Here is a 25493-nt window from a genome sequence, read left to right on the forward strand (position 1 = left end):
GTAATTTCTCGTTTTAAAATACCCTTTCTCTCTTCTCTGATAATCAGACACCTACATTTCCTTTAAGGCTAAGCCCAAATCCTACCTTCATTGTGACCATTTCTCAATTATCCAAGTCAATTATCGGTGACTTAGTCTCTCATCTATGATTTTTATGGTCTGTACTTATTAAGTGCACATTTTATATACATTTTCTTTTTAAGTATATGTCCTTTATTCCCAATTAGAATGTAAACATGTTGAATTCAGGAATCCTGTTTGATGTCTGTTTCCATTTTCAACACTTAATCTAATACTAGAAGCTCTCAATGAATATTTATTAGTTTCTAAGGATGATTAGATTTTTAGCATTGGTATATCATAAATGGTCTGGGGCTCTCTTTAAACCTCATTTAGATTATAACTAATTAAGCTGTTAAAATTTGAGAGTAATATTTCCATCAAATTTAATCCTAGTATATGTACATATTTGTATACCCATATATACATTTATCAGAATATACATAGAGCCACAATTACATCTGATGGTTGTGCTATGTTGATGTACTACAGCTCACTTTACAAAGACAAACATTATAGTGGGTTCTAGGACACCTGTGTTCACAAGATCAGTTCTCTGAAACTATATTTGGATGTACAAGCTATTAAAAGCTTCTTGTACTGAGTGACCTTTGAGGCAGAATTCAGATCAAATAGTCACACAAGCTGCTGCTTGTTGCTGAGTGGAAGACAGCAGAAAACCCTCCATTAGGTTTTTATTTTCCTTGTTTTGTTTCCTTTCATTTTGCCTTAAGAAGATGAACAATGAAATCACAACCCTGATATCCTTGAAGGAGGCAATGAAAAGGTTGCTAAGGGCTACAGGGCGGGAACAAGCATAGGTCTGCTTTTCTGGGAAGATGGGTAAGAGAAGAATAAGGAATAAAAATAGGCAAAGAAGTATAGACATGCTAATTAAAATTCTGTCTCTGTTTAAAGTGGTTTAAGTCTTCCAGGTTAAAATATATATATTTACTATATATATTTAACATATATATTTAAACACATAAATTTAACATATATATTAAATATATATTTAACTTCCATATATATGTGTAAACAATAAAGAAAAATACACTCCCAGGTGAATTCCATTCAATTAATGTATGTGCTATATTCTAGGTATACAAAATAAGTAAAATGTGGTTTCTATCCTCAAGAATCTCAAAGCCTATAGAGAGAATTATTCAAAAATACTTAGAATTTAATGTGATTGACCTTGTAACGGTGATGTTCATAAAGGGCTATGAACAGAAGAGAGGATCAATTTATTTGCCTTTGACACCAGAAAAAGGAACCCTTCATAGAGGGACATTTATTATTTTTTTAATTTTTTTTTAACGTTTATTTATTTTTGAGACAGGGAGAGACAGAGCATGAACAGGGGAGGGTCAGAGAGAGGGAGACACAGAATCCAAAACAGGCTCCAGGCTTGGAGCTGTCAGCACAGAGCCCGATGCAGGGCTAGAGCTCATGGACCGCAAGATCATGACCTGAGCTGAAGTCAGCCACTTAACCGACTGAGCCACCCAGGCGCCCCTCATAGAGGGATATTTAAACTGGATCTTAAAGTGTGAGTAAAAGGCTATGAGAAAAAAAAAATATGGGAAGGAATTCTAGGCTGAGGAAACAGTACATGGAACACATAATGGAACATGGAGGCCGCAGAAGCCTGGAATCACATACTGTGTTCGTCAGCTTCTAGATGTCTCGTGTGATTACCGACTAGGGTATGAGAGGATTGGCAGAAGAGGGGAGCAAAGGGTTAAGGGCTTTATGTTTCCTCCTGAGAATAGCCAATTTGGCTATAATTGTGTCTTTGGACAAGTCAGGGCAGCACAAAGCATACATAATCAGTTGAGTCACATGATCAGAATTGTATTTTAGAATCACATTTCTGGAAGGATGGATTCAAGGTGGCAGAAATCGAAAGCAGGGATCCAGTTAGGCTACTGTAATCCTAAGTCAAAGTGAAAGACAGTTATTAACTGGTTTAGTGGTGATGGAGAGGAGGGTATAGTTTAGAGGCATTAGTGGAGAGGAAGAAAAAAAAGGTAGGAATTATTCTGACATTTCTAGTTTAAGCACTTGAATAGATGGTGATGTCACTAACTGAGCTGGGGAATTATAGTAAAAAACAGACTTGGATTTGCAGACATGTTGTTCAGCATTTATTTCAAATGGTGTGGGAATGCCTTTTTGTGAGAGGCTTCCAAAAAGCTATTAACAACTGTGAACTTTTATACTGACTGACAAGCTAGAGTTCAAGCTAGAGAGGACCTATAAGCAATATAGTCTCAAAGGTGTCAAAGTTACTACAGACAGTATGCCAGATGACATTGTTTTCATATGTAGACAGAGATTGCTGGCATATTAGGTCACGCAGGCTTACTCTCCTATGAAACACATTTCGTAGTGGGCCTTATCTATATGTAAGTAAAACATCCAAAGCAGTGAGAAAATTCTAACCATAGTAATTTCCGAAGATGAGGGAGAGGGATAGTGAGTAGGTTCAGTTTAGGACGGTTGGTTTTGGAGATGCACAAAACATAAAGATACAGCTCTAGAGGGGCACCTGGGTGGCTTGGTCGGTTAAGCGTCCGATTTCGGCTCAGGTCATGATGTCACGGCCCATGAGTTCGAGCCCCGCGTCGGGCTCTGTGCTGACCGCTCAGAGCCTGCAGCCTGTTTCAGATTCTGTGTCTCCCTCTCTCTCTGCCCCTCCCCTGTTCATGCTCTGTCTCTCTCTGTCTCAAAAATAAATAAACGTTGAAAAAAAAAAAAAAAGATACAGCTCTAGAGCTTAGGAGGTGGTACCTGAAGCTGAATTAGCCTTGAGATAAACTGAGCACCAAGAAGAGAACATGGTCAAGGACGGAACCTGGGCAACCACAAAGTATTCAGGTCACTGAGGACATAGAAGTGGTACCTGAATTTGTGTATCACTTCTTTCATGAAAATGTGGGTGCCTTCAGGCAAGTGAGTTGTGTGGTTCCAGTTCTGTGTGATTCAGTTTGACATAATTCTGGTGCCACAGTGCCCTCTGATGATTAAGGTTGTTCAGAGCTACTCAAATGCCCTTGAGTAGGCTCAGCCCACGGCTCAGAGTCTCATTCACATTATTGATGTCGATAATATGAGACATATTTTCTTACTTCTGTGTAAGGCCTTTGCTAGGTATTGGGGGACAGGCATAAAGATGTCCAAGAAAGAGTCTCTGATTCCCCCTCTCCAACAGTTTACAATTTTGTTCATGAAATCCTAACTCTAAAAATAAAGCAGGAGGTGAGGAGTGACAGGTAATAGAGGTAGTCCCTATGAAAATGAAGTAGGCAGGGCGATCTCCAGGCAGAAAGGCTAGGGGATATAAGTGAGGTAGGATACAATTTGGGTAGTCAGAATAGAGAAAGGCACCTTTTTAAATAGTGGTCCCAGCACTAAGTAGCTATGACATTAGATCTCAATCTTTGTGAGACTCGATTTATCTGTAAAATAATAAAAATGACTGCTTCGCTTCTTATGGTTGTTGTGAGAATCAAAGTTATGCTTATGTTTAAAATACTTTTGGGGGCAGGCACCTGGGTGGCTTAGTTGGTTAAATGTCTGACTCTTGATTTTGGCTCAGGTCATGATCTCATGGTTCAGAGTTCAAGCCCTGTGTTGGGCTCTGAGCTGGCAACATGGAGCCTGCTTAGGATTTTCTCCCTCTCCTTTCTCTCTGCCCCATCCCCACTCTCTCGCGAACATGTGCTCTCTCTCAAAATAAATAAACTTAAAAAAATTAAAAATAAATTAAAAATAAAAATTATTTTTTTTAAGTAGGCTCCATACCCAATGTGCAGCTTGAACTCACAGCCCTGAAACTGAGAGTCATATGCTCCACTGACTCAGGCAGCCAGGCACCCCTAAAATACTTTATTTAAAGTATAAAGTTCAATACAAAAACATGATATGTTAGATAATCCAAGTAATTAGACAATTCAGAAGTTTGGCAATATAAGGAATATAAGAACTGGGATGATGGCTAGAGAGAATAGCAAATGGAAACATCTGTTCGTAAGCTTAAATTTAGATAGCTACCCAAATTAATAGTGGTTATAAACAATGTAATAGAGCCTTATCTTAAGGCAAAACCTTAGTACTGTCTCTCGACCTAAAGTGCCCCTTGATTCTTTTATCCTGTAGAGTAGACCACAAACTCCAAGTTTTAGAAGCACAGTTTAAAGAACTGGACTTCACCAAGGATAGCCTGACACAGAAATTTGAACATCATAGCAATGCTTTGGCAAACCAGGCAGCCCACGATGAACTGTGGACAGCAGTTCTGGCACTCAAGTGAGTATCCAATGAGAAATCAGTGGAATGTCATGGCTTTGTGAGAGCTTGCAGGGGACATTCTAAACTTGAACTTAATATGGTTCTAACATGGGTTGTGAAGAAATCGTATTTTCTTAGGTTAATTGATTCAAAAGAGATTCATTTGAGCACCTGTTGATATGCCAGCACTGCCATACACATCTCATCACAGAGTCTCTTGCTTGCCAATGTCTTACTAATACAGAGATGGCTGACGTAACTCCCCTGCCATTGAGAAATGTGTAGTAAGAGTGGCCTGAGAACTAAGCTATCCAGTATAGTGCAGGCCCTATTTCTAAAGTAAGTATTTTCTAAAATACAGCAGCTGGTTCTTCTAGTGGGTTTGTATTCTAATACAATTCATTTTATGTTTGTACATAGAGTTCCACTGCTCACAAAGCTCTCCACATTTTTTGTAGATTCACTTCAATGGAACTGAGTATTTTATATAGCTACGTCATGGAAGTACTCATCTGCTTGCACACTCGTGTGCTTGAGAAGCTGCCAGACCTGGTGAGAGGTCTTCCCACCTTAGCCTCTGTCCTAAGACGAAAAGTCAAGAACCAGCGCATTAGAGGTGTTTGGGAGTCTGTCCTGGAGGAAAGTGGGCTGGAAGAAGGAGATATCACAGCACTTTGTACCTTCTTTATTGCATATGGTAACAAGGCAGAATACTATGTTGCTAAAGTGAGGCAGATGTATATCAAGGATGTCACTTTCCTGATCACTAACATGGTAAAGAACCAGGCTTTGCAGGATGGTTTGCTCAGGGCTGTGCAGGTCATTGAGAAGGGAAAAGCAGTGAAGGCCCCTGAAAACCAAAAGTCCCCCCTAAAAGAGTTGATGCCATTAGCCAGAAACTAACTTTACTCTATGACCAAGGGATTCTACTTCTAGTAGTTTATCTCACAAAAATGGGGGGGTGGGGTGGGGTAGGAAACGTATGTACAATTTATTATACACCTATTTTTATAGCAAAAGTGAGGGGAACCTTAAACAAAATATGATAAATTGATACAATGGATACTTTTTGTGTAAGAGCATGAAGAAGTTCTTTGTGTAACTGTACAATGATACAGAGCTATCACCAAGATGTGTTTTTTTTTTAATTTTTTTTTCAACGTTTATTTATTTTTGGGACAGAGAGAGACAGAGCATGAACGGGGGAGGGGCAGAGAGAGAGGGAGACACAGAATCGGAAACAGGCTCCAGGCTCTGAGCCATCAGCCCAGAGCCCGACGCGGGGCTCGAACTCACGGACCGCGAGATCGTGACCTGGCTGAAGTCGGACACTCAACCGACTGCGCCACCCAGGCGCCCCAAGATGTGTTGTTTTAAAAGATTTCCTATATATTGTTAAGTGGAGGGAAACTTTATAGCAAAAGTGAGGGGAACCTTAAACAAAATATGATAAATTGATACAATGGATACTTTTTGTGTAAGAGCATGAAGAAGCTCTTTGTGTAACTGTACAATGATACAGAGCTATCACCAAGATGTGTTGTTTTAAAAGATTTCCTATATATTGTTAAGTGGAGGGAAAAAAGGGCAAAAATTAATATGTACACACACACATATACAAGCTAATATACCCATAAACTTCATAAGCTTCTTCTGGAGAGATAGAAAGTGGTAACTTTGGCTGTCTCAGGGAAAAAACAAAGAGGTTAGGGGTCAAAGGTAGGAGGAATTCTTTTCACTGTTAAAGAATGTACTGTTTTGTACATTTTGAATTTTGAACCATATGAATGCACAGTATATTAAAAGACAAACCAATACAAACACCTAATATATATTATATGTTGTACATTTTCTCTCTGGTACAGAACCACAGTTATTTTACACTAGAAAGGGAACTCTAATACATTGACTATATATTAAAATATTTATTGAACATCAAATGCCATGTGCTAGGTGCTGTGAATTAACAGAAACATTTAAAAATGTGGAGTCTGTCTTCCAGGTAAAGGTTGAGTGCTTATGCTTTATTTGGAAGGTACAAATTCAAACTTTTTTTTCTAGTGTTTAATTTTTTTTACACTTATTTATTTATTTTTGAAACAGGGAGAGACAGAGCATGAACAGGGGAAGGTCAGAGAGAGGGAGATACAGAATCTGAAACAGGCTGAGCTGAATCTGAGCTGTCAGCACAGAGCCTGACACGGGGCTCGAACCCATGAACTGTGAGATTATGACCTAAGCTAAAGTCAGACGCCTAACAGACTGAGCCACCCAGGCACCCTGGGAGATACAAATTAGGCAGAGGATTCGAAATAATACAAAATGATGTTACCTTGCTGACCCCTCCTTGAAAATGGGCCATGAGACACAGAAGCTTCCTTGGTAGATAAATGCACTCAGTGTTGGGGTGCCTGGCTGGCTTAGTTGGTAGAGCATGAGACTCTTGATCTCAAGGTTGTAAGTTTGAGCCCCACGTTGGGTGTAGAGATTACTTAAAATCTTTAAAAAAAAATGCCCTCAGTCTTGTCCTTCTCCAGACACATTGTTTGGAGAAACCATGCCTTGGAAGAAAGATGGAAAGGGAATTTCTCTGTCATGCTCACTTAGTCTATTGTTTTCAGTTGGTCAAAGTTTGTTCCATGGGGAATGACCTCCCCCACCCCCGCCGCTGCCCATACTTCCAGGATGCACCATCTAAGCCCTCCCAGCAGGCATTTGGAAGCCGGTGCCTGCATTGTTCAGTGCAGTGTTTCACTAGAGTCCAGAAGTGATAGGAAGAGCCAGAGACTCTAGAAATGTAACTGCTCAGCTCCAGACAGAGCAAGGGACTGTGGCTGTGGGCCCAGAAAGTAGACAAGAACAAGGAAATCTGAAGAAGCACATAAAATATATCCATTATACCTGACATAAGTACCTGAACATAGAAATCAAAATGCAGGGGTGCTTGGGTGGCTCAGTCCAGTTGGTTGGGCATCTGACTTTTGATTTTGGCTCAGGTCATGATCCTGGAGTTGTGGGATCGATCATGGAGGATGCTTGAGATTTTCCCTCCCTCTCTCTCTCTCTCTGCTCGCTCCCCTCCTCGCTGTCTAAAAATAACCAAAAAGGGGCGCCTGGGTGGCTCAGTCAGTTAAGCGTCCGACTTCAGCTCAGGTCACGATCTCGCGGTCCGTGGGTTCGAGCCCCGTGTCGGGCTCTGGGCTGATGGCTCAGAGCCTGGAGCCTGCTTCCGATTCTGTGTCTCCCTCTCTCTCTGCCCCTCTCCCATTCATGCTCTGTCTCTCTCTGTCTCAAAAATAAATAAACGTTAAAAAAAATTAAAAAAATGAAAATAAAAATAACCAAAAAAATCAAAGTGCAAGAGTTAAATAATAAGACTACAATAAAAACCACTATTACTAGGCAATATATGATTGGGTGAGTTTGGGAGGGTTATCACTATGTGATTGAGAAATACTATGGGTATTTCCTGGAGGAAGTACATTGAAGTGATCCTTCAAGTAGGCAAAGCAACAAAGTAACTCATTAGGATGAATTATGATTTCAAACAATGGCCTGAAAGCACAAGATTTGGATGACAGGGAATATAGACCATGGTTTAATGTTTAAGAGAATAATGGGAGATTCCACAGGACCTATCAGAGAGCCTGGAATTGCAGGCTAAGGTGTTGATACCATGGACAACTGGATGACAAACAAAAGTTTCTGAATTCTCATTAAAACAAAACAAAAGCTCCCAAAGCTCTCTACCAAGGACCTACAACCTCCTTGCTTTGGCTCCATCCAGAAACCATGTCGCCATCTGAATGACCTCAGCAAACCCAAAAGACTTTAAAGACTACATTCATGCACAGTGATTTTTTTTTTCTCTTTCTCCACATCTATGTAACATTTCCTCAAAAAACTCAGGCCTTGTTTTGGTTGGTTTTCAAAATTTTTCTTATTGTGGTAAAACACATAGAATTTACCATCTGAACCGTTTTTAAGTGTACAGTTCAGTGTATCATACACATTCATAATTTTGTGCAACCATCACCACCATCCATCTGAAAACAAACTCTGTACCCATTAAACAAGAACTCTCCCAGCCCTTGGCAACCATCATATTTTCTGTCTCTAGACTTGGTTCTTAGATAACAGGTATCAGTCTATTTAATCCCCCTCATTTTCCTAGCCAAAATTTACTTTTTGCATAGAATTCAATACAGTAGGATTCAATAAAATAAGCACAAGAACTTAATACCAACGTGGACGTTGGAAAAACTTATTTTAAAATGTATAAAATATTATTTTTTACCTCCTTTGTAATTTTGATTGTTCTAGATTGAAATTTAATAATACGGGAATATATCATAAATGATGCACATGACAACTAAGCCCCAGGATCGAGGCCGCCCTGCAGTGTTTTCCAAGCCCTTATGAAACCGCTATAGAAATGTCAAAGTGGATGGAAGTGAAGATGGACACACTAATGCAAGACTTGACTTTAAACGGAACACATTTTTCTCTTCCTCATTCTTGAAGACCCCCCCCCCCCCACTTCACTTGTTTTTCTGTAGAATCTTTTGTTCCAAGAAGTGGATATCGATGTGTTGACACTTAGTAAGGAGCCTTGGATGGCCGATGGCAGCACTAGTTATGAGACGACCTTGAACACCTGTGGAACGTGGCGGGCAGCACGGATCAGATTCCTTTAGCTACTGCTTAGATTCTGTATTTTCTTGTCGAACCCCCTCAGCCTCTTGCCCTGGGCAGGCTTGCAGTCTTGGAGGCATTAGCCTGCTGCCTCCTTTCCTAGGCAAAGTAATCATATACAAACATAATTCGGCCCCAGAGCACAGAAGTCGGTTTTGGACAATACTTAGAAGGGAAGGCAATCTTAAAACAACCTCTCTGGGCCTCAGACTGAAGAAGGGGTGGGTTAGAGAAGGAAGTGTCAGTGCGTGTTAAATTGGAGCAAATCTGCGGATTCTCTGACCACAATCTTTCTAGGAGATCAACCTCCGAGATGCCTTCCTCAGAACTCTAGAAAGCGACCTAAGAGGCTTGGTACAAGGTAGAAACAGACAAGTAGTCTGAGAAGTAAAATTTTAAAAAGAAGAGGGAAGAATTTTTAAAATTACTGTTGGGTCTTTCATTTGTCTTGAGGTTTCCCTTTTTCTGCCAGAGACCAACCTCGCGACCCTCCCGGTTTCCGCAGCCTCCGGGCGCACATAGCCCAAGGGGATGGTAGGTCGTCGCTCCAGCTGGAGCGAAACGGACGGCAACGCAAGGGGCGGACCCTCGGCGGGGCCGAAGGGAGCGGGACTGGGCGGGAGGCGCGCACAGGACCCGGAAGTCCCACCCAGCCGAACGTCAGATGTGTCCGCTCTAGGGCTGTTCTCTGGGTGGGAGGGCCCGTTTGGGTGAGCAGTTGTGACGTCACCAGCCCTCGTCGGGTTGCTACAGCACGACTGCAAAGATTAGGCTTTTTGGCTGACCGAGGAAAGGGGAGTGTGGGTTCAGAGCGCTGGGAAACCGCTCCCGGTGCACGAAAGCTGGAACGTGGGGTCTCGCGTGTTGCCCCCACAGCAACGGTAAAACGGAAGTCCTACTCCCGCGCAGCCCGGCGTCTGGGCGGAAACGGCGTTCCTCGGAGCTGAGGCCCCGTACCTTCGCGCCTGGGCGGTCTCGGGCTTGGCTGTGCTGAGCTAAGGGAGCATCCTCAGCTGGTAAGAGGGAGGAGGGCATTTGGGCGCGTACCTCTCGCCGCGCGGGAGAGCTGGAGCCCACAGTCAGCCCTCCCAAAGGTTGGGTTAATGTCTAGGTCTCCCGACGAAAACGTTCCTTTCCTTACCCGACGTTTGTCTGAAACATGGACAAATACGCCGCCTTCCAGGGTAGTACTGTTTACCTGGATCACAGGGTGCCTTTTTATTTCGGGACGCTGTGTGATGTTCCCAGTCTCTGAATTCTGATACGCAGCTGGGCAAAATGTTTAAACACAAAACTGTTAATTCTCTTTCTCCGTAGTTGGGACGGAAATGAGGCTCTTTCTCTTTCAGGTACTGATGCTGAATATGCCTTGTTAGCATATTAAAATGGCTGTGACTCAAAACGCCATCCCTTCCTTGTCGGAATGTCAGTGCCGCATCTGCGTGGAAATCCTAATTGAGCCCATAACACTGCCTTGTAACCACACGCTCTGTAATCCCTGCTTCCAATCGACTGTCGAAAAGGCAAGTTTATGCTGTCCTTTCTGTCGCCGCCGGGTCTCTTCGTGGACCCGGTATCACACCCGAAGAAATTCTCTTGTCAACATGGAACTGTGGGAGATAATCCAAAAACACTATCCAAAGGAATGCAAGCTTAGAGTCTCTGGGCAGGAATCAGAGGAGATCGGTGAGTAAAACCCAGCCTGTTTGTTGTGTGAAACTCAAAATTCTTTAAGTGAATTACCACTAATCCATTTGAGAAAAGGATTAAAAAGAAACCGACTAATATTTGTCTAATTTTTTTCTCCCCGGTTTGGGTTGCATGGGCCCCAAAATGTTGATTGAAGTCGATAGCAAGATTGTGTTCATTGTAATAATGCCCAGGCTGCGTTCAATTGGTGTTAAAAATGAAAACAAAGAAACAAACAAACCCACAGGAATGGCCCACATAGAGCCTTCAGTCGTGTGAAAGTTACATAAATATCCACAGATCAGCAGTAGTCAGTACAGCAACATGAGAAGTATAGAAGGTACTGGATTGCTGTAGTGCTGATTCTTTTACTTTCATGTATTTTCTTTAGCCTGCTTGACTGTACTCCATTTATTTAATTCCTCTCTTAAGCATGCAACCTAATAAAATAGCTTTCAGTGACCAGTTCCATCTAGATCAGTCATTTTTATTTAAAGCTCTCTACCCTGTAGACTCAGCAGCTGTGTGCCCCAAGCTGAACATTTGACTCTAGCACACTTAGGTGATCAATAAGCCATGCAGTTTCTTGTCTAGGCTTTGAATAAGGTGCCTGTGCTCTGGTGTACTTGCCTTGTTTGGGGGGAGTTAACCTTTATTGTGGTAAATATGTATAACAAATTTGCCATTTTAATGATGTTTTCAACAGTAGTTACACTTTATTAAAACAGCTTTATTGAGATATTCACATAGAATTGATACATTTACATTGTACAGTTCTGGGGCATCTGGCTGGCTCAGTGGGAAGAGGGTGCGACTCTCGAGGTCATGAGTTCAAGCCCCTTGTTGGGTATAGAGATTGCGGCTGTGACTCTCAACTCTTGAGGTCATGAGTTCGAGCCCCTTGTTGGGTGTAGAGATTACAAAACAAAAAACAAAAAAACCCAGACAATAAACACTTAAAAACAAAGTGTACAGTGAAGTGGTTTTGGTATTTTATTATCAGTTTTTTCAAAGTTGTGGTAAAATATATATAGCATAAAATTTGCCATTTTAACCATTTTAAGTTACAGGTCAATGGCATAAATTGTCTTCACAGTGTATAACCATCACCACTATGTTTCCAGTTTTTCATCACCCAGATTCTTTTTTTTTTAATTTATTGTTTAATTTACATTCGAGTTAGCATCTAGTGCAATAATGATTTCAGGACTAGATTCCTTAATGCCCCTTACCCGTTTAGCCCATCCCCCCCTCCCACAACCCCTCCAGTAACCCTCTGTTTGTTCTCTATATTTAAGAGTCTCTTATGTTTTGTCCCCCTCCCTGTTTTTATATTATTTTTGCTTCCCTTCCTTTATGTTCATCTGTTTTGTATCTTAAATTCCTCATATGAGTGAAGTCATATGATATTTGTCTTTCTCTGACTGGCTAATTTCACTTAGCATAATACCCTCTAGTTCCATCCACATAGTTGCAAATGACAAGATTTCATTCTTTTTGATTGCTGAGTAATACTCCACTGTGTATATATACCACATCTTCTTTATCCATTCATCCATCAATGGACGTTTGGGCTCTTTCCATACTTTGGCTGTTGTTGATAGTGCTGCTATAAACATTGTCATCACCTAGATTCTTTAACCATTAAGCAAAAACCCTACATTCTTCTCCTTCCCCACCCCTCCACCCCCAGTTTTTATTTACTCTGTCTCTATGAATTTGCTCGTTCTAGATATTTCATATAAATGCATCCATACAATATATGGTCTGTTGTGCCTGGCTTCTTTCAGTTAAATGTTTCCAAGGTTATTCACAGTTGTGACATATATCAGTATTTCATTCCTTTTTAGATCTGAATAATTTTTCATTTTATGGATTATATTTTGTTTATCCCTTCATCCACTGATGGACATTTGAGTTGGTTTCACTTTTTGTCTATTTGAAGTAGTGCTGATATGAATATTCATGTATAAGTATTTGAATCTCTTTCCAGTTCTTTTGTGTACGTACCAAGGAGTGGAAGTGCTGGATCATATAGTAATTCTAGGTTTAGCTTTTTGATGAACTGCTAAACTTTTCCCTGGTGCTGTGCCAGTTTGCATTCCCACCTGCAATGTATAATGGTTCCAATTTCTCCACATCCTCACCAACACTTATTTTCTGGTTTTTTGGTTGTTTTTTTTAAATAGCCATCCTAGTAGGTGTGATGTGGTATCTTAGTATCTGTGTCTTTTTAATTGTGGTAAAGTATGCATAACAAAATTTACAATTCCCATTTTTTTTTTTTTTTAAGATTTATTTTTGAGGGAACACAAGCAGAGGAGGGGCTGAGAGAGGGGAACAGGATCTGAAGTGGGCTCTGCGCTGACAGGCTGACAGCAGTAAGCCTGATGTGGGGCTCAAACTCACCAACTGTGAGATCATGACCTGAGCCAAAGTCAGACACCCAACCAGCTGAGCCACCCAAGTGGTCCCGATTCCTGTTGTTTTTAAGTGTACACTTCAGTGCCGTTAAGTACGGTCACACTGGTTTACAACCATCACCACCATCCATCTCCAGACCAGTTTCATCTTCCCAAACTGAAACTCCATACCCATTAAACAGTAACTCCCCAGTTCCTTCTCCTTCCAGTCCTTTTAACCATAATTCTACTTTCTGTCTCTGAATTTGACCATTTTAGATATCATAGTAAGTATTTGTCCTTTTGTATCTGGTTTATTTCACTTAAATGTCTTCAAGGTTCATCCATGTTGTAGCATGTGTTAGAATTTCAGTCCTTTCTATGGCTAAATAATACTCCATTGAATGTATTTACCACATTTTGTTTATTCATCAGTGGACACTTGGGTTACTTCTACCTTTTGGCTGTTGTGAGTAATGCTGCTGTGAACATTGGATACAAATATTTTTTAAGTTCTTGCTTTCAACTCCTTTGAGTGTGTACCCAGAAAGGAATTGCTGGGTCATATGCTAACTATATGGATTTTTTTTGAGGAACTGCCATACTCTTTTCCATAGCAACTGCACTGTTTTACATTCCCACCAGCAGTATGCAAGGACTCTTTCGTTTTCCACATTCTTTTTTTTTTTTTTAAATCCCCCCCCTCGTTTTTCCACATTCTTGTCAACACTTTGTTACTCTTACTTTCTGTTTTTTTGTTTGTTTGTTTGTTTGTTTGTTTGTTTGTTTGTTTTAGATAAAGCCATCCTAATGAGTATGAGATGCTATCTCATTGTGGTTTTGATTTTCATTTCCCTAATGACTGATGATGTTGAACATCTTTTCATGTGTTTATTGGCCATTTGTATGTCTTCTGTGGAGAGATGTTTATTCTAGTCCTTTGCTTATTTTTAATTGGTTTATTTATTTTTTTGTTGTTGAGTTGATGGTGTTCTTTATTTATTCTGGATGTTAACTCCTTATCAGGTATGATTTGCAAATATTTTCTCCCATTCCATAGGTTGCCATTTCACTCTGATTATGTAGTTTGATATAGTCCTATATGTCTATTTTTGCTTTTGTTGTTTGTGGTTTGGTGTCATATCCAACAAATCATTGCTAAATTTCAATATCATGGAGTTTTTTCCCTGTTTTCTTCTAGGAACTTTATAGTTTTAGGTCTTTAATCTGCTTTGAGTTAAGTTTTTTTATATGATACAGGGTAAGAGTTTAATTTCATTTTTTTTACATGTGGATATCCAGCATTCCTAGTGCCATTTGTTGATAAGATGGCTGTTTTAAAGTTTTTAACTAGTAAGTCTGATGTCTGGACTTCCCCAAGAATGGTTTCTGTTAATTTATTTTGTTCCTATGAATCATCCATACTCTTTCTTGTTTCCTTGTATGCCTTGTGGGTTTTTTTTGTTTGTTTGTTTGTTTATTTGTTTTAGAATATTGGACATTTGAATATTACAGTATGGTGACCCTGAAAGTCAGATTCTTCCCTTTCCCCAGGGTTTACCTTTTTTTTTTTTTTTTTTTTTTTTTTATTGTTGAAAGCTGTAACAGTTCATTGGTTTGCTAACTTTCCCAAACTATTTTTGCAAGGACTATACCTCCTTGTGTATGGTCACCTAAGTCTCTGTGCCTTAACTTGTGCTCAGTTAATGTTTTGACAGATTACCTTGAATTTCAGGAGCTAAAAAACAACAACAAAAAGAAATGAAACAAAAAAGTGCCTTTTTGTCTTGGAACATGGGCTCAGTGCCAAGATCGTCCTTCAGCACTTAGCCAGGCTTGCACTGAGCCTAGGGATCAGCCCAAGGTGAAAGTTTGGAGTCTTCTCACATGTCTTCCAAACATGTGTCTTGCCTTGGGTCTGCTGCACCCCCTCCAGAACCAGGGACCAGTGTCCCATTCTGGGAATGTGGATTTCCTTCTTCAAGACTGCCACTGTACTGAGGAGGAGGTGGGGAGAGAGTAAAACTGCCACAAAACTTTCCTACTATTTTGAAGTTGCCTTTTTCTTGGTTCATCATTTTCTTGGCTGCTCTTAACCTTTGATTGTTTTCCAGAGTTCTGACAATATTGGCGCTGATAGTTTCTGCTTGTTTTTTAATGTTTTTGTGGAGGGATGAGAGCTTGGAACTGCCTGTTCTGCCATTTTGTTGGCAGCACTCCATCAGCCTTAAGTGCTTTACCACTAAAACTGATGTTATTTTCAAGAATGCCCTTATGCTTGAAATTCTTCACATTCTCTTCTATATAAAGTCATTTTCTTTGAGGGAGATCTTTGGAGCTCTCGGTTCTTATGGCCTGCCTCTTTCCCTGGGCAAAAATCTGAGTCACTGCTCTAGGGCAGGAAGCAGAGACGATGGCTTACTTCTCTCTTTGTGAATAAGCTAGTAGGCAGACATAGTAGCCTCCAGTCTTCTTGGCTTGCCTCCCTAGAACCTTTGCCCTATGAGTGAGTTGTGATGAGGGTGATGGGGCCCTAGTATTCTCTACCTGCTGTGCCTGCGGTCATGTTTCCCTTCTGTGAGTGGGAAGTGAATAGAGGGAGGTAGCCCACAGTCTCTCAGGTCCACTCACCTGGAATTCAGTCTCTGCAACAGTGAGCTGGAAAGGATAAATGCTGGCAGTTTTGTTCCTCCTGGAGGGTTGCTGTGGCTCTTCACCAGGAGCTGGGGAGACTGGGAGCCCTGCCTTGGCACAGCCTCCCTCTTATATGGCTCAAGGGCCACAGATTCTCACTTTTCTTACTGAGATATAGTAAAAAATTTTTGGAAGTATTTCTTTGCTGTATGCTCGTAGGGCAATTTCAAGGCATTTTATATGACCAGTGATTTATACCTGTCTCCGATTGAAAAACAGGTCTGCAGATCTCCTCACTTTACTTTTCTGGAAGCTGATCCTTCTTTGTTTTTCATGTAAATTTTTTTGAAATGTAACGTATATACAAAAGTATATAAATCACAAATTTGCAGTTCAGTGAATTTTCAAAGTGAAAATGTATATGTAACCAGCATTCCGGTCAAGACCTAGAACTTTCCCAAAACTCCTAAGTCCTCCTTGTGGCCCCCTTGCAGTCTCTGTTCGCTCACCATTCCTGTAAATACTATTGTGATGTGTAACACCGTAGATTGTTTTTACCTATTTCTGAGCCTTTTAAAAAATGGTATCTTGTGGGGTGCCTGGGTGGCTCAGTCAGTTAAGCATCCGACTTTGGCTCAGGTCATGATCTCGTGTTCGTGAGTTACAGCCCTGCATCGGGCTCTGTGCCGACAGCTCAGAGCCGGGAGCCTGCTTTGAATTCTATGTCCCCCGCTCATGCTCTCTTTGTCTCTCAAAAATAAATGTTAAAAAAATTTTGGGGGGGGCGCCTGGGTGGCTCAGTCGGTTAAGCGTCCGACTTTGGCTCAGGTCATGATCTCACGGTCTGTGAGTTCGAGCCCGGTCCGTGAGTTCGAGCCCCGCGTCGGGCTCTGTGCTGACAGCTCAGAGCCTGGAGCCCATTTCAGATTCTGTGTCTCCCTCTCTCTCTGCCCCTCCCCTGTTCATACTCTGTCTCTCTCTGTCTCAAAAATAAAATAAAATGTTAAAAAAAAAATTTTTTTAATAAAAATTTAAAAAAAATTTTTTTTAAAAAAGGAATCTTGTATCTTTAGCTCACCATTATATTGGTGAGATTGGTCCATGTGATTGGGGTTTCTTTATTTTCTTTGCTGTATGGTACTATGTTGTGTGAATATTAAATAGTAAAAGCAATGAAAAATTTTATGTCCATTTACATTAGGCATTTTAGGCTGTTATGAATAGTGCTACCATGAATATTTTTATACTTACATATTTTTTTAATATTTATTTTTGGGAGAGTGCAAAAGAATGGAATTTGGGGGCCACAGAGTATGAGTGAAAATAAATTCTTTCCATGCTAGATGAGAATCCATCCTTTGATTAAATTTCTAGTTTTGTTTCCCCTAAACCTGAGGATAAGAATGTTAATGTTTACTAGGCAACGTTGCTTAATGAGAAAAATTATCCCCAATTGACAAATTGCTTCCCTGTTGGAGGGAATTATAAATACTGATTGGGATATTGTGCTTTGTGCTCCTCTAGCATAGTGACCATTGTAACTGAGCATGTTCCTTGTGGGGAGCCTGTGCCTGTATTGTTGCCATAAGAAATGTTTGTGGCTGTGGAGAAAGGATATCTGGCTTCCTTGCTCTCATGTTCTTAGATTGATGCCAAATGTCGTCCTGTGGTCATTTTTGGAGTCTGAATGTTTAGTAAAGCCTAAGACTACCCTTTGGTGGGTGCTACAGGTAGGGTAAGCCTTAGGAGATATTGCCGGTTTTCCAAAGTGGCTTTTACCAATTTATACTCCTGCCAGTAGTGTATGAGAGTTGTAGTTGCACCACATTCTTGCCAACATTTGGTCTTTCTTCCTTTTATTTTTTCTCAAAGAAATTTTGGTAGTATACTTACTATTTTCAGCATTTTATTATGAAAGATTTTAAACATATAGAAAAGTTGAAAGCATTTTATAGTGAACTTTCATGTACCCGTAACCAGATATGAGAATATTTTACTGTGTCACAGGTCTTTCATCTATTCATGTCAGTCTTTTTTATTTTTTCATTTATCTCACTTTCTCTTAAATATGTAAGCATCCATATTTTGAAGATCAATGTTAGTTTGTAACTTTTCTTTTAATATTAATTTACATATAATATGCAAGTCTTTTTTTTTTTTAAGTTCATTTATTTATTTTGAGAGAGAGAGAGAGCAGGGGAGGGGCAGAGAGAGAGAGAGAGAGGGAAAGAGAGAATCCCAAGCAGGCTCTGCACTGTCAGCACAGAGCCTGATGTAGGGCTTGAATTCATGAACCATGAGATCATGACCTGAGCTGAAACCAAGAGTGGGATCCTTAACCGACTGAGCCACCCAGGTGCCCTTATAATGTGCAAATCTTAATCGTGCCTTCATTGAGTGTTCACATAGGTATAACCTTTTGTAACATGAACTCTTATAAAAATACAGAATATTACCATTACCCTTGAAAGTACTGTCATGTCCTTTCCAGTTAATCTTTCCCCTACCCTCAAGTCAACCAGTGTTTTTATTTTTTCCCACCATAGATGAGTTTTGCCTTTTCCAGAACTTCATATAAATGGAATTCTGTTAATGTACAAGAGTTGACATAACAAAGTACCACAAACTGGGTGGCTTAACAGAAATTTATTTTCCCACAGTTCTGGAGGCTAAAAGGCCCAAAATCAAGATGTCAACAGGAACGTGTTCTCTTGAAGGTTCTAGAGGGGAATCTGTTACATGCCTTTCTTTTAGTTTCTGGGTGTTGTTGACAGTCTGTGGTATTCCTTGGCTTACTGCTGCACAACTCCAATCTCTGCCTCCATAGCCATATGGCATTCTCCTGCTGTGTCTGTCTTCACATTGCTGTCTCTTCTCTGTGTTCCTCTCCTTTATTAAGGGCCCACCCTACTCCAGTATGAACTCAATTATGTTTACAAGTATTTCCCAATAAGCTCCCCTTCTGAGTACAGGGATTAGAATTTCAACGTATCTTTTTGGGGGATACAGTTCAACCCACAGTAGTAATCATGCCGTGTATATTCTTTAGTGTAAGATTCTTTTACTTAGTATAATAATGTTTGAGATTCATCTTTGTTGTGGGTACTAGTAATTTATTTCTTTTTATTTAAAAAAAATTTTTTTTAATGTTTGCTTATTTTTGAGAGACAGAGACAGTGTGTGAGCGGGATTGGGGCAAAGAGAGAGGGAGACACAGAATCCAAAGCAGGCTCCAGGCTCTGAGCTGCCAGCACAGAGCCTGATGTGGGGCTTGAACTCACGAGCTATGAGATCACAACCTGAGCTAAAGTCAGACGTTTAACCAACTGAGCCACCCAGACACCCCAATTTCTTTTTATTTTTAAATATCATTCTATTTCCCTGATAAGGGGCGACGCTGAACATCTTTTCATGTGCCTGTTGGCCATCCGGATGTCTTCTTTAGAGAAGTGTCTATTCATGTTTTCTGCCCATTTCTTCACTGGGTTATTTGTTTTTCGGGTGTGGAGTTTGGGGAGCTCTTTATAGATTTTGGATACTAGCCCTTTGTCCGATATGTCATTTGCAAATATCTTTTCCCATTCCGTTGGTTGCCTTTTAGTTTTGTTGGTTGTTTCCTTTGCTGTGCAGAAGCTTTTTATCTTCATAAGGTCCCAGTAATTCACTTTTGCTTTTAATTCCCTTGCCTTTGGGGATGTGTCGAGTAAGAGATTGCTACGGCTGAGGTCAGAGAGGTCTTTTCCTGCTTTCTCCTCTAAGGTTTTGATGGTTTCCTGTCTCACATTTAGGTCCTTTATCCATTTTGAGTTTATTTTTGTGAATGGTGTGAGAAAGTGGTCTAGTTTCAACCTTCTGCATGTTGCTGTCCAGTTCTCCCAGCACCATTTGTTAAAGAGGCTGTCTTTTTTCCATTGGATGTTCTTTCCTGCTTTGTCAAAGATGAGTTGGCCATACGTTTGTGGGTCTAGTTCTGGGGTTTCTATTCTATTCCATTGGTCTATGTGTCTGTTTTTGTGCCAATACCATGCTGTCTTGATGACAGCTTTGTAGTAGAGGCTAAAGTCTGGGATTGTGATGCCTCCTGCTTTGGTCTTCTTCTTCAAAATTCCTTTGGCTATTCGGGGCCTTTTGTGGTTCCATATGAATTTTAGGATTGCTTGTTCTAGTTTCGAGAAGAATGCTGGTGCAATTTTGATTGGGATTGCATTGAATGTGTAGATAGCTTTGGGTAGTATTGACATTTTGACAATATTTATTTTTCCAATCCATGAGCAGGGAATGTCTTTCCATTTCTTTAAATCTTCTTCAATTTCCTTCATAAGCTTTCTATAGTTTTCAGCATACAGATCCTTTACATCTTTGGTTAGATTTATTCCTAGGTATTTTATGCTTCTTGGTGCAATTGTGAATGGGATCAGTTTCTTTATTTGTCTTTCTGTTGCTTCATTGTTAGTGTATAAGAATGCAACTGATATCTGTACATTGATTTTGTATCCTGCAACTTTGCTGAATTCATGTATCAGTTCTAGCAGACTTTTGGTGGAGTCTATCGGATTTTCCATGTATAATATCATGTCATCTGCAAAAAGTGAAAGCTTGACTTCATCTTTGCCAATTTTGATGCCTTTGATTTCCTTTTGTTGTCTGATTGCTGATGCTAGAATACAAATCAAAACCACACTCAGGTATCACCTTACGCCAGTCAGAGTGGCCAAAATGAACAAATCAGGAGACTATAGATGCTGGAGAGGATGTGGAGAAACGGGAACCCTCTTGCACTGTTGGTGGGAATGCAAATTGGTGCAGCCGCTCTGGAAAGCAGTGTGGAGGTTCCTCAGAAAATTAAAACTAGACCTACCCTATGACCCAGCAATAGCACTGCTAGGAATTTATCCAAGGGATACAGGAGCACTGATGCATAGGGCCACTTGTACCCCAATGTTCATAGCAGCACTCTCAACAATAGCCAAATTATGGAAAGAGCCTAAATGTCCATCAACTGATGAATGGATAAAGAAATTGTGGTTTATATACACAATGGAATATTACGTGGCAATGAGAAAAAATGAAATATGGCCTTTTGTAGCAATGTGGATGGAACTGGAGAGTGTGATGCTAAGTGAAATAAGCCATACAGAGAAAGACAGATACCATATGGTTTCACTCTTATGTGGATCCTGAGAAACTTAACAGGAACCCATGGGGGAGAGGAAGGAAAAAAAAAAAAAAAGAGGTTAGAATGGGAGAGAGCCAAAGCATAAGAGACTGTTAAAAACTGAGAACAAACTGAGGGTTGATGGGGGGTGGGAGGGAGGAGAGGGTGGGTGATGGGTATTGAGGAGGGCACCTTTTGGGATGAGCACTGGGTGTTGTATGGAAACCAATTTGTCAATTAATTTCATAAAAATAAATAAATAAATAGTAATGGTGAGAAAAAAATAAAATAAAATAAAAAATAAACTGAAATTCTTTGAAGACAAAAATAAATAAATAAATAAATAATAAATATCATTCTACCATTTGACTGTGTTATACTTTGTTGGCGGTTCTCCAGTTTATGGTGTCCCAGCTATTTCCAGGTTTTGGCTCTTATGAATAAAGTTGCTGTTATTAAAAAAAAATTAAAAAGAAAAAAAAAAGGGGGCGCCTGCTTGGCTCAGTCAGTTGAACGTCCGACATCGGCTCAGGTCATGATCTTGCGGTTGATGAGTTGGAGCCCCGCGTCAGGCTCTGTGCTGATAGCTTGGAGCCTAGAACCTGCTTTGGATTCTGTGTCTGCCTCTCTCTCCGCCCACCCCTGCTTGTGCTGTGTCTCTCTCTGTCTTCCAAAAATGAATAAATATTTTTTAAAAATTAAAAAAAAAAGTTGCTGTGAAGATTCTTAATAATAGTTTTTTTTTTTTTTTGTGGTCATATGTTTTCATTTTTTCTTGGGTAAATACTTAGGAGTAGAATTGCTTAGAGTAGGTATATGCTTAGTTATATAAAAAACTGTCATTTTCCAGAATGGTTGTATTATTGTCTAATACCAGCAACAATGTTTGCAAATTCTGGTTTCTGCACATCTGTCTTAGTTTGGGCTGCTATAACGAAGTATATAGATGAGGTGGCTTAAACAGAAATCTATTTTTTTACAGTTCTGGAAGCTAGGAAGTCTAAGATCAAGTTACTGTCTGAGTTCTTTGTGGGAGCCCTCTTCCTGGTCATGGCTTTACCTGGTGGAAAGCTAGCTAAGTTTATTAGCCTCCTGTAAGGGCACTAATCCCAGTCAGGAGGGGTCTACCCTTCTGACCTAATTACTTCCCAAAGTTTCTACCTCCAAATACTATTTAGTTGGATTAAAGTTTCAACATAGAATTTAGGAGGTGACACGTTTAGTTCATTTACAACATGCTTATCAATATTTGGTGTTACCTATCTAACCGTACTGATAGATTTGTAGTCGTATCTCATTGTAGTTTTAATTAGCATTTTCCTGGTGACTAGTGATGTTGAATCTTCATTGTTTATTGATGATTTATATATCTTCCATTATTAAGTGTCTGTCTGAATTTTTCCCTCAGGTTTATCTTTGTATTATTAAGTTGTAGGAGTTCTTTATATATTTTGGATACCAGTACTTTGCAAGTTGTTTTGTGAATATTTTCTTACAAGCTGTGTCTTGCTTATTCATTTTCTTAATGGTGTCTTCTTGATGAGCTGAAAAAATTTTTTAAAGATTTTATTTATCTACTTTTTAAGGTAAACTCTACACCTAATGTGGGGCTCCACTCACAGCCTTGAGATCAAGAGTTGCATACTGCACTGAATCAACCAGCTAGGTGCCCTGTTGAGCTAAAATTTTTAATTTTCATGAAGTCTAATTAATAAACTTTTCCTTTTATGATTATTACTTTCTGTGTTCTGAAAAACTTTATCTTCTGTAGTAATATAAAAATATTTCTATGTTTTTTCTAAAAGCTTTATAGTTTTAGGGACACCTGGGTGGCTCAGTTGGTTAAGTGTCCAGCTTTGGCTCAGGTCATGATCTCACAGTTCGTGGCCTCAAACCCCACATAGGACTCTGTGCTGACAGCTCAGAGCCTAGAGCCTACTTTGGATTCTGTATCTCCCTCTCTCTGCCCCTCCACCGCTCCTGCTCTGTTTCTCTCTGTCTCTCAAAAATAAATAAACGTTAATAAATAAATAAAAGCTTTATAGTTTTAGCTTTTCTGTTTAGGTCTATGGACCATTCTAAATGTTGTGAATATTGTGTGAGATAGGGGTTGAGGTTAATTTTTTCCTGTGTGAATTTCACTTACTCCTGTACCTTTGTTGAAAAGACTTTTCTTACAAGCCTGTTTGGTTGATTTGTTGATTTTAATGTTAAAATTACACTGTTGAGGGGCACCTAGGTGCTCAGTCAGTCGGTTAAGGGTCCAACTTCAGCACCAGGTCATGATCTCACGATTCATGAGTTCAAGCCCTGGATTGGACTCTGCTGTCAGCGCAGAGCCTGCTTCCGATCCTGTGTCTCCCTCTCTCTCTGCCCCTCTCCCTCTCTATCTCTCTCCCTCTTGCTTTCTCTCTCTCAAAAATAAATAAACATTAGAAAAGTTTTAGAAAAGACTTTATAAGAAAAAAAAAATCTCACACTGTTGATTACTGTGGCTATATATTTATAATTATTTTTCATGTTTGGATATTCTAGCTCCTTTCTATTTTCATGTAGATTTTAATCAACCTGTCAGTTTCTACCAAAAGCATAGTGGGAGTTGATTTGGGTTGTGTTGAATTTTTAGATCAGTTTGGGGAGAATTGACATCTTAACGTAGAGCCCTTGCACCCATGAAAATAGTCTCTTTCTCCCTTTATTTGGGTCTTCTTTAATTTCTCTCAGTAATGTTTTATAGTTTTTCAGTGAGGACAATTTACACATTGTTATAATGTTGAATTGTGTCTCCTCAAAAGATATGTTGAAGTCCTGGCCCCTAATACTTCAGACCTTATTTGGAAATAGTGTCTATAGAGGTAGTCAAGTTAAGGTCGTTAGTGTGGGTCCTAATCCATTATGACTGGTGTCCTCTCTAAAAGGGAAAATTTGCACACAGAGACAGACACACAGTAAACCCACAGTGAGAACACTGTGTGAAGACAGAGAGTTGGAATGACGCATCTACAAGCCAGTGAACACTGGAGATTGCTGGTAAACCACTAGAAACTAGGAAGAGTCAAGGAACTCTACAGGCTTCAGAGGAAGATTGGCTGAGCAAATTTAATTAGGAGAAGAAAACTTTATTTCCATGAAGATGTAAGCAGAGTCAAATAGAGTGATGAAAAAATATTTGTATAAACAGCTTAATTAATTGTTCGTTAGGTTTATTATGATTTTTGGGTTTGGTCCAGTATTGGACATTCAGTTCTTTGATTAATGTGGATTTTTCTTTCAAAATAAAGAGTATGGGGATAAAATTCCTTTAATGAATCTTGGCTGCTCAGGAAGAACACTCACTGTAAAACAACAATATTAAGTGCAGTGGGAACATTTGAGTGCGTCACAACAGAAATTTGAGTTAACCAAAATTGCATAGTGTTGATAAGTTGGCAAAAATTGACTGTCATAGTCTAGTTTTAGCTCATAAAACTGATTTTTTTTCAAATTCGTCATATACTTAGAAACTAAGAAACAGTAAGTAATTGCACCTGGACATTAGAAGCCTATTATGACAATTTTAATTTGTTGTGTCTTTGGTTGAGAAAGTTACTGATCTCAGTTTAGATTTACCTTGTATACAAATAAGTAAACTTTAAAAGTCTCAGTAGTTCCCTGGTTTTTTTTCCCTCTTTTTGAGAGAGGGAGCATGCACAAGTTGGGGAGGAGCAGAGAGAGCTGACAGCAGACAGCCTGATGTGGGGTTCGAACCTGCAAACCGTGAGATCATGCATGACCTGAGCTGAAGTCAGACACCTAATCGACTGAGCCACCCAGGCACCTCTGTTTTGTTTTGTTTTTTAAATTACAGTTCTCTCTGCTTACTATAGAGTAGTTAAGCATCTTTTGTAAATTGTATGTTTCTTTGTCCATTAATGTAGTGTTTTTTCTTAGTCTGTAAAAGTTCTTGTTATATTCTGGACATTAAATCTCTATTGATTTATGTATTTGCAAATAACTTCTCCCAGTTTGTTGTTTGTTTTTAATTTTGTGATGTTTGTCATCATACAGAAGCATTTAAAAAAATTTAACCAAGTAAATTTGAAGATCTAATTGACTTTATTAAATGATTCATGAATCAGGCAGCATCTCATCTAACCACAGTAGAGAGCTCCACTGAGCTGCAGGAAAGGAAAGGCAGAGAAGAGGCATTAAACAAACAAACAAAAAAACCAGGGATGCCTGGGTGGCTCAGTCGGTTAAGCGTCTGAAATCTGCTTAGGTCATGATTTCACCGTCTATGAGTTCAAGCCCTGTATTGGGCTCTATGCTGACAGCTCAGAGCCTGGAGCCTGCTTCAGATTCTGTGTCTCCCTCTCTCTCTCTGCCCCTCCCCTGCGCGATCTCACGCATGTGCACTCTCTCTCTCTCTCAATAAAAAATAAACATTAAAAAAATTTTAAAGAACACCACAATTTATTAGCAAGGACTGCAGTGTTTAGGCAAAGTTGTCCTCCTAAGAAGGAAGGGGTCTCTCAGGATACTGCTTACAGGAAATTACAGTTTGGGTAGTTAAAGGTTACTTT

At 39.8% G+C, this 25493-nt stretch overlaps 2 protein-coding genes across 3 annotated transcripts in view; both read left to right on the plus strand.

The window, feature by feature from the left end:
- Nucleotides 1–797: 797 nt before the first annotated feature.
- Nucleotides 798–9518, plus strand: SMCO1 (single-pass membrane protein with coiled-coil domains 1). Of its 2 annotated transcripts, none has more exons than XM_047876069.1 (3): nt 798–847; nt 4225–4374; nt 4815–5529. In XM_047876069.1, the coding sequence occupies exons 1-3, from the start codon at nt 798–800 to the stop codon at nt 5257–5259; spliced, it is 645 nt and encodes a 214-aa protein (XP_047732025.1). In that variant the 3' UTR covers nt 5260–5529. The 2 variants fall into 2 exon arrangements, 1 of the variants encoding a protein (XP_047732025.1); XR_007155824.1 differs by lacking the exons at nt 798–847; nt 4225–4374 and adding exons at nt 4470–4695; nt 8680–9518 and having other exon boundaries at nt 4815–4908.
- Nucleotides 9519–9748: 230 nt separating this feature from the next.
- The window catches only part of RNF168 (ring finger protein 168), a 50139-nt gene continuing 34394 nt past the window's right edge, over nt 9749–25493 (plus strand). Inside the window, exons 1-2 of the mRNA XM_047876068.1 lie at nt 9749–10067; nt 10401–10737. Of these exons, the coding sequence (XP_047732024.1) occupies nt 10437–10737 (301 nt within the window). The 5' untranslated portion in view covers nt 9749–10067; nt 10401–10436. The remainder of the gene's footprint in view (nt 10068–10400; nt 10738–25493) is intronic.

Source organism: Prionailurus viverrinus, chromosome C2, assembly GCF_022837055.1.
Source record: "Prionailurus viverrinus isolate Anna chromosome C2, UM_Priviv_1.0, whole genome shotgun sequence".
Taxonomy (NCBI): Eukaryota; Metazoa; Chordata; class Mammalia; order Carnivora; family Felidae; genus Prionailurus; species Prionailurus viverrinus.

What these genes read in the sequence shown, in the direction of transcription:
- SMCO1 (XM_047876069.1), top strand. Translation starts at nt 798, where the DNA reads ATGAACAATGAAATCACAACCCTGATATCCTTGAAGGAGGCAATGAAA. An exon ending in TTGAAGGAGGCAATGAAAAG is followed by an intron (nt 848 to 4,224) that starts GTTGCTAAGGGC and finishes TTTATCCTGTAG; the next exon opens with AGTAGACCACAAACTCCAAG. An exon ending in ACAGCAGTTCTGGCACTCAA is followed by an intron (nt 4,375 to 4,814) that starts GTGAGTATCCAA and finishes CATTTTTTGTAG; the next exon opens with ATTCACTTCAATGGAACTGA.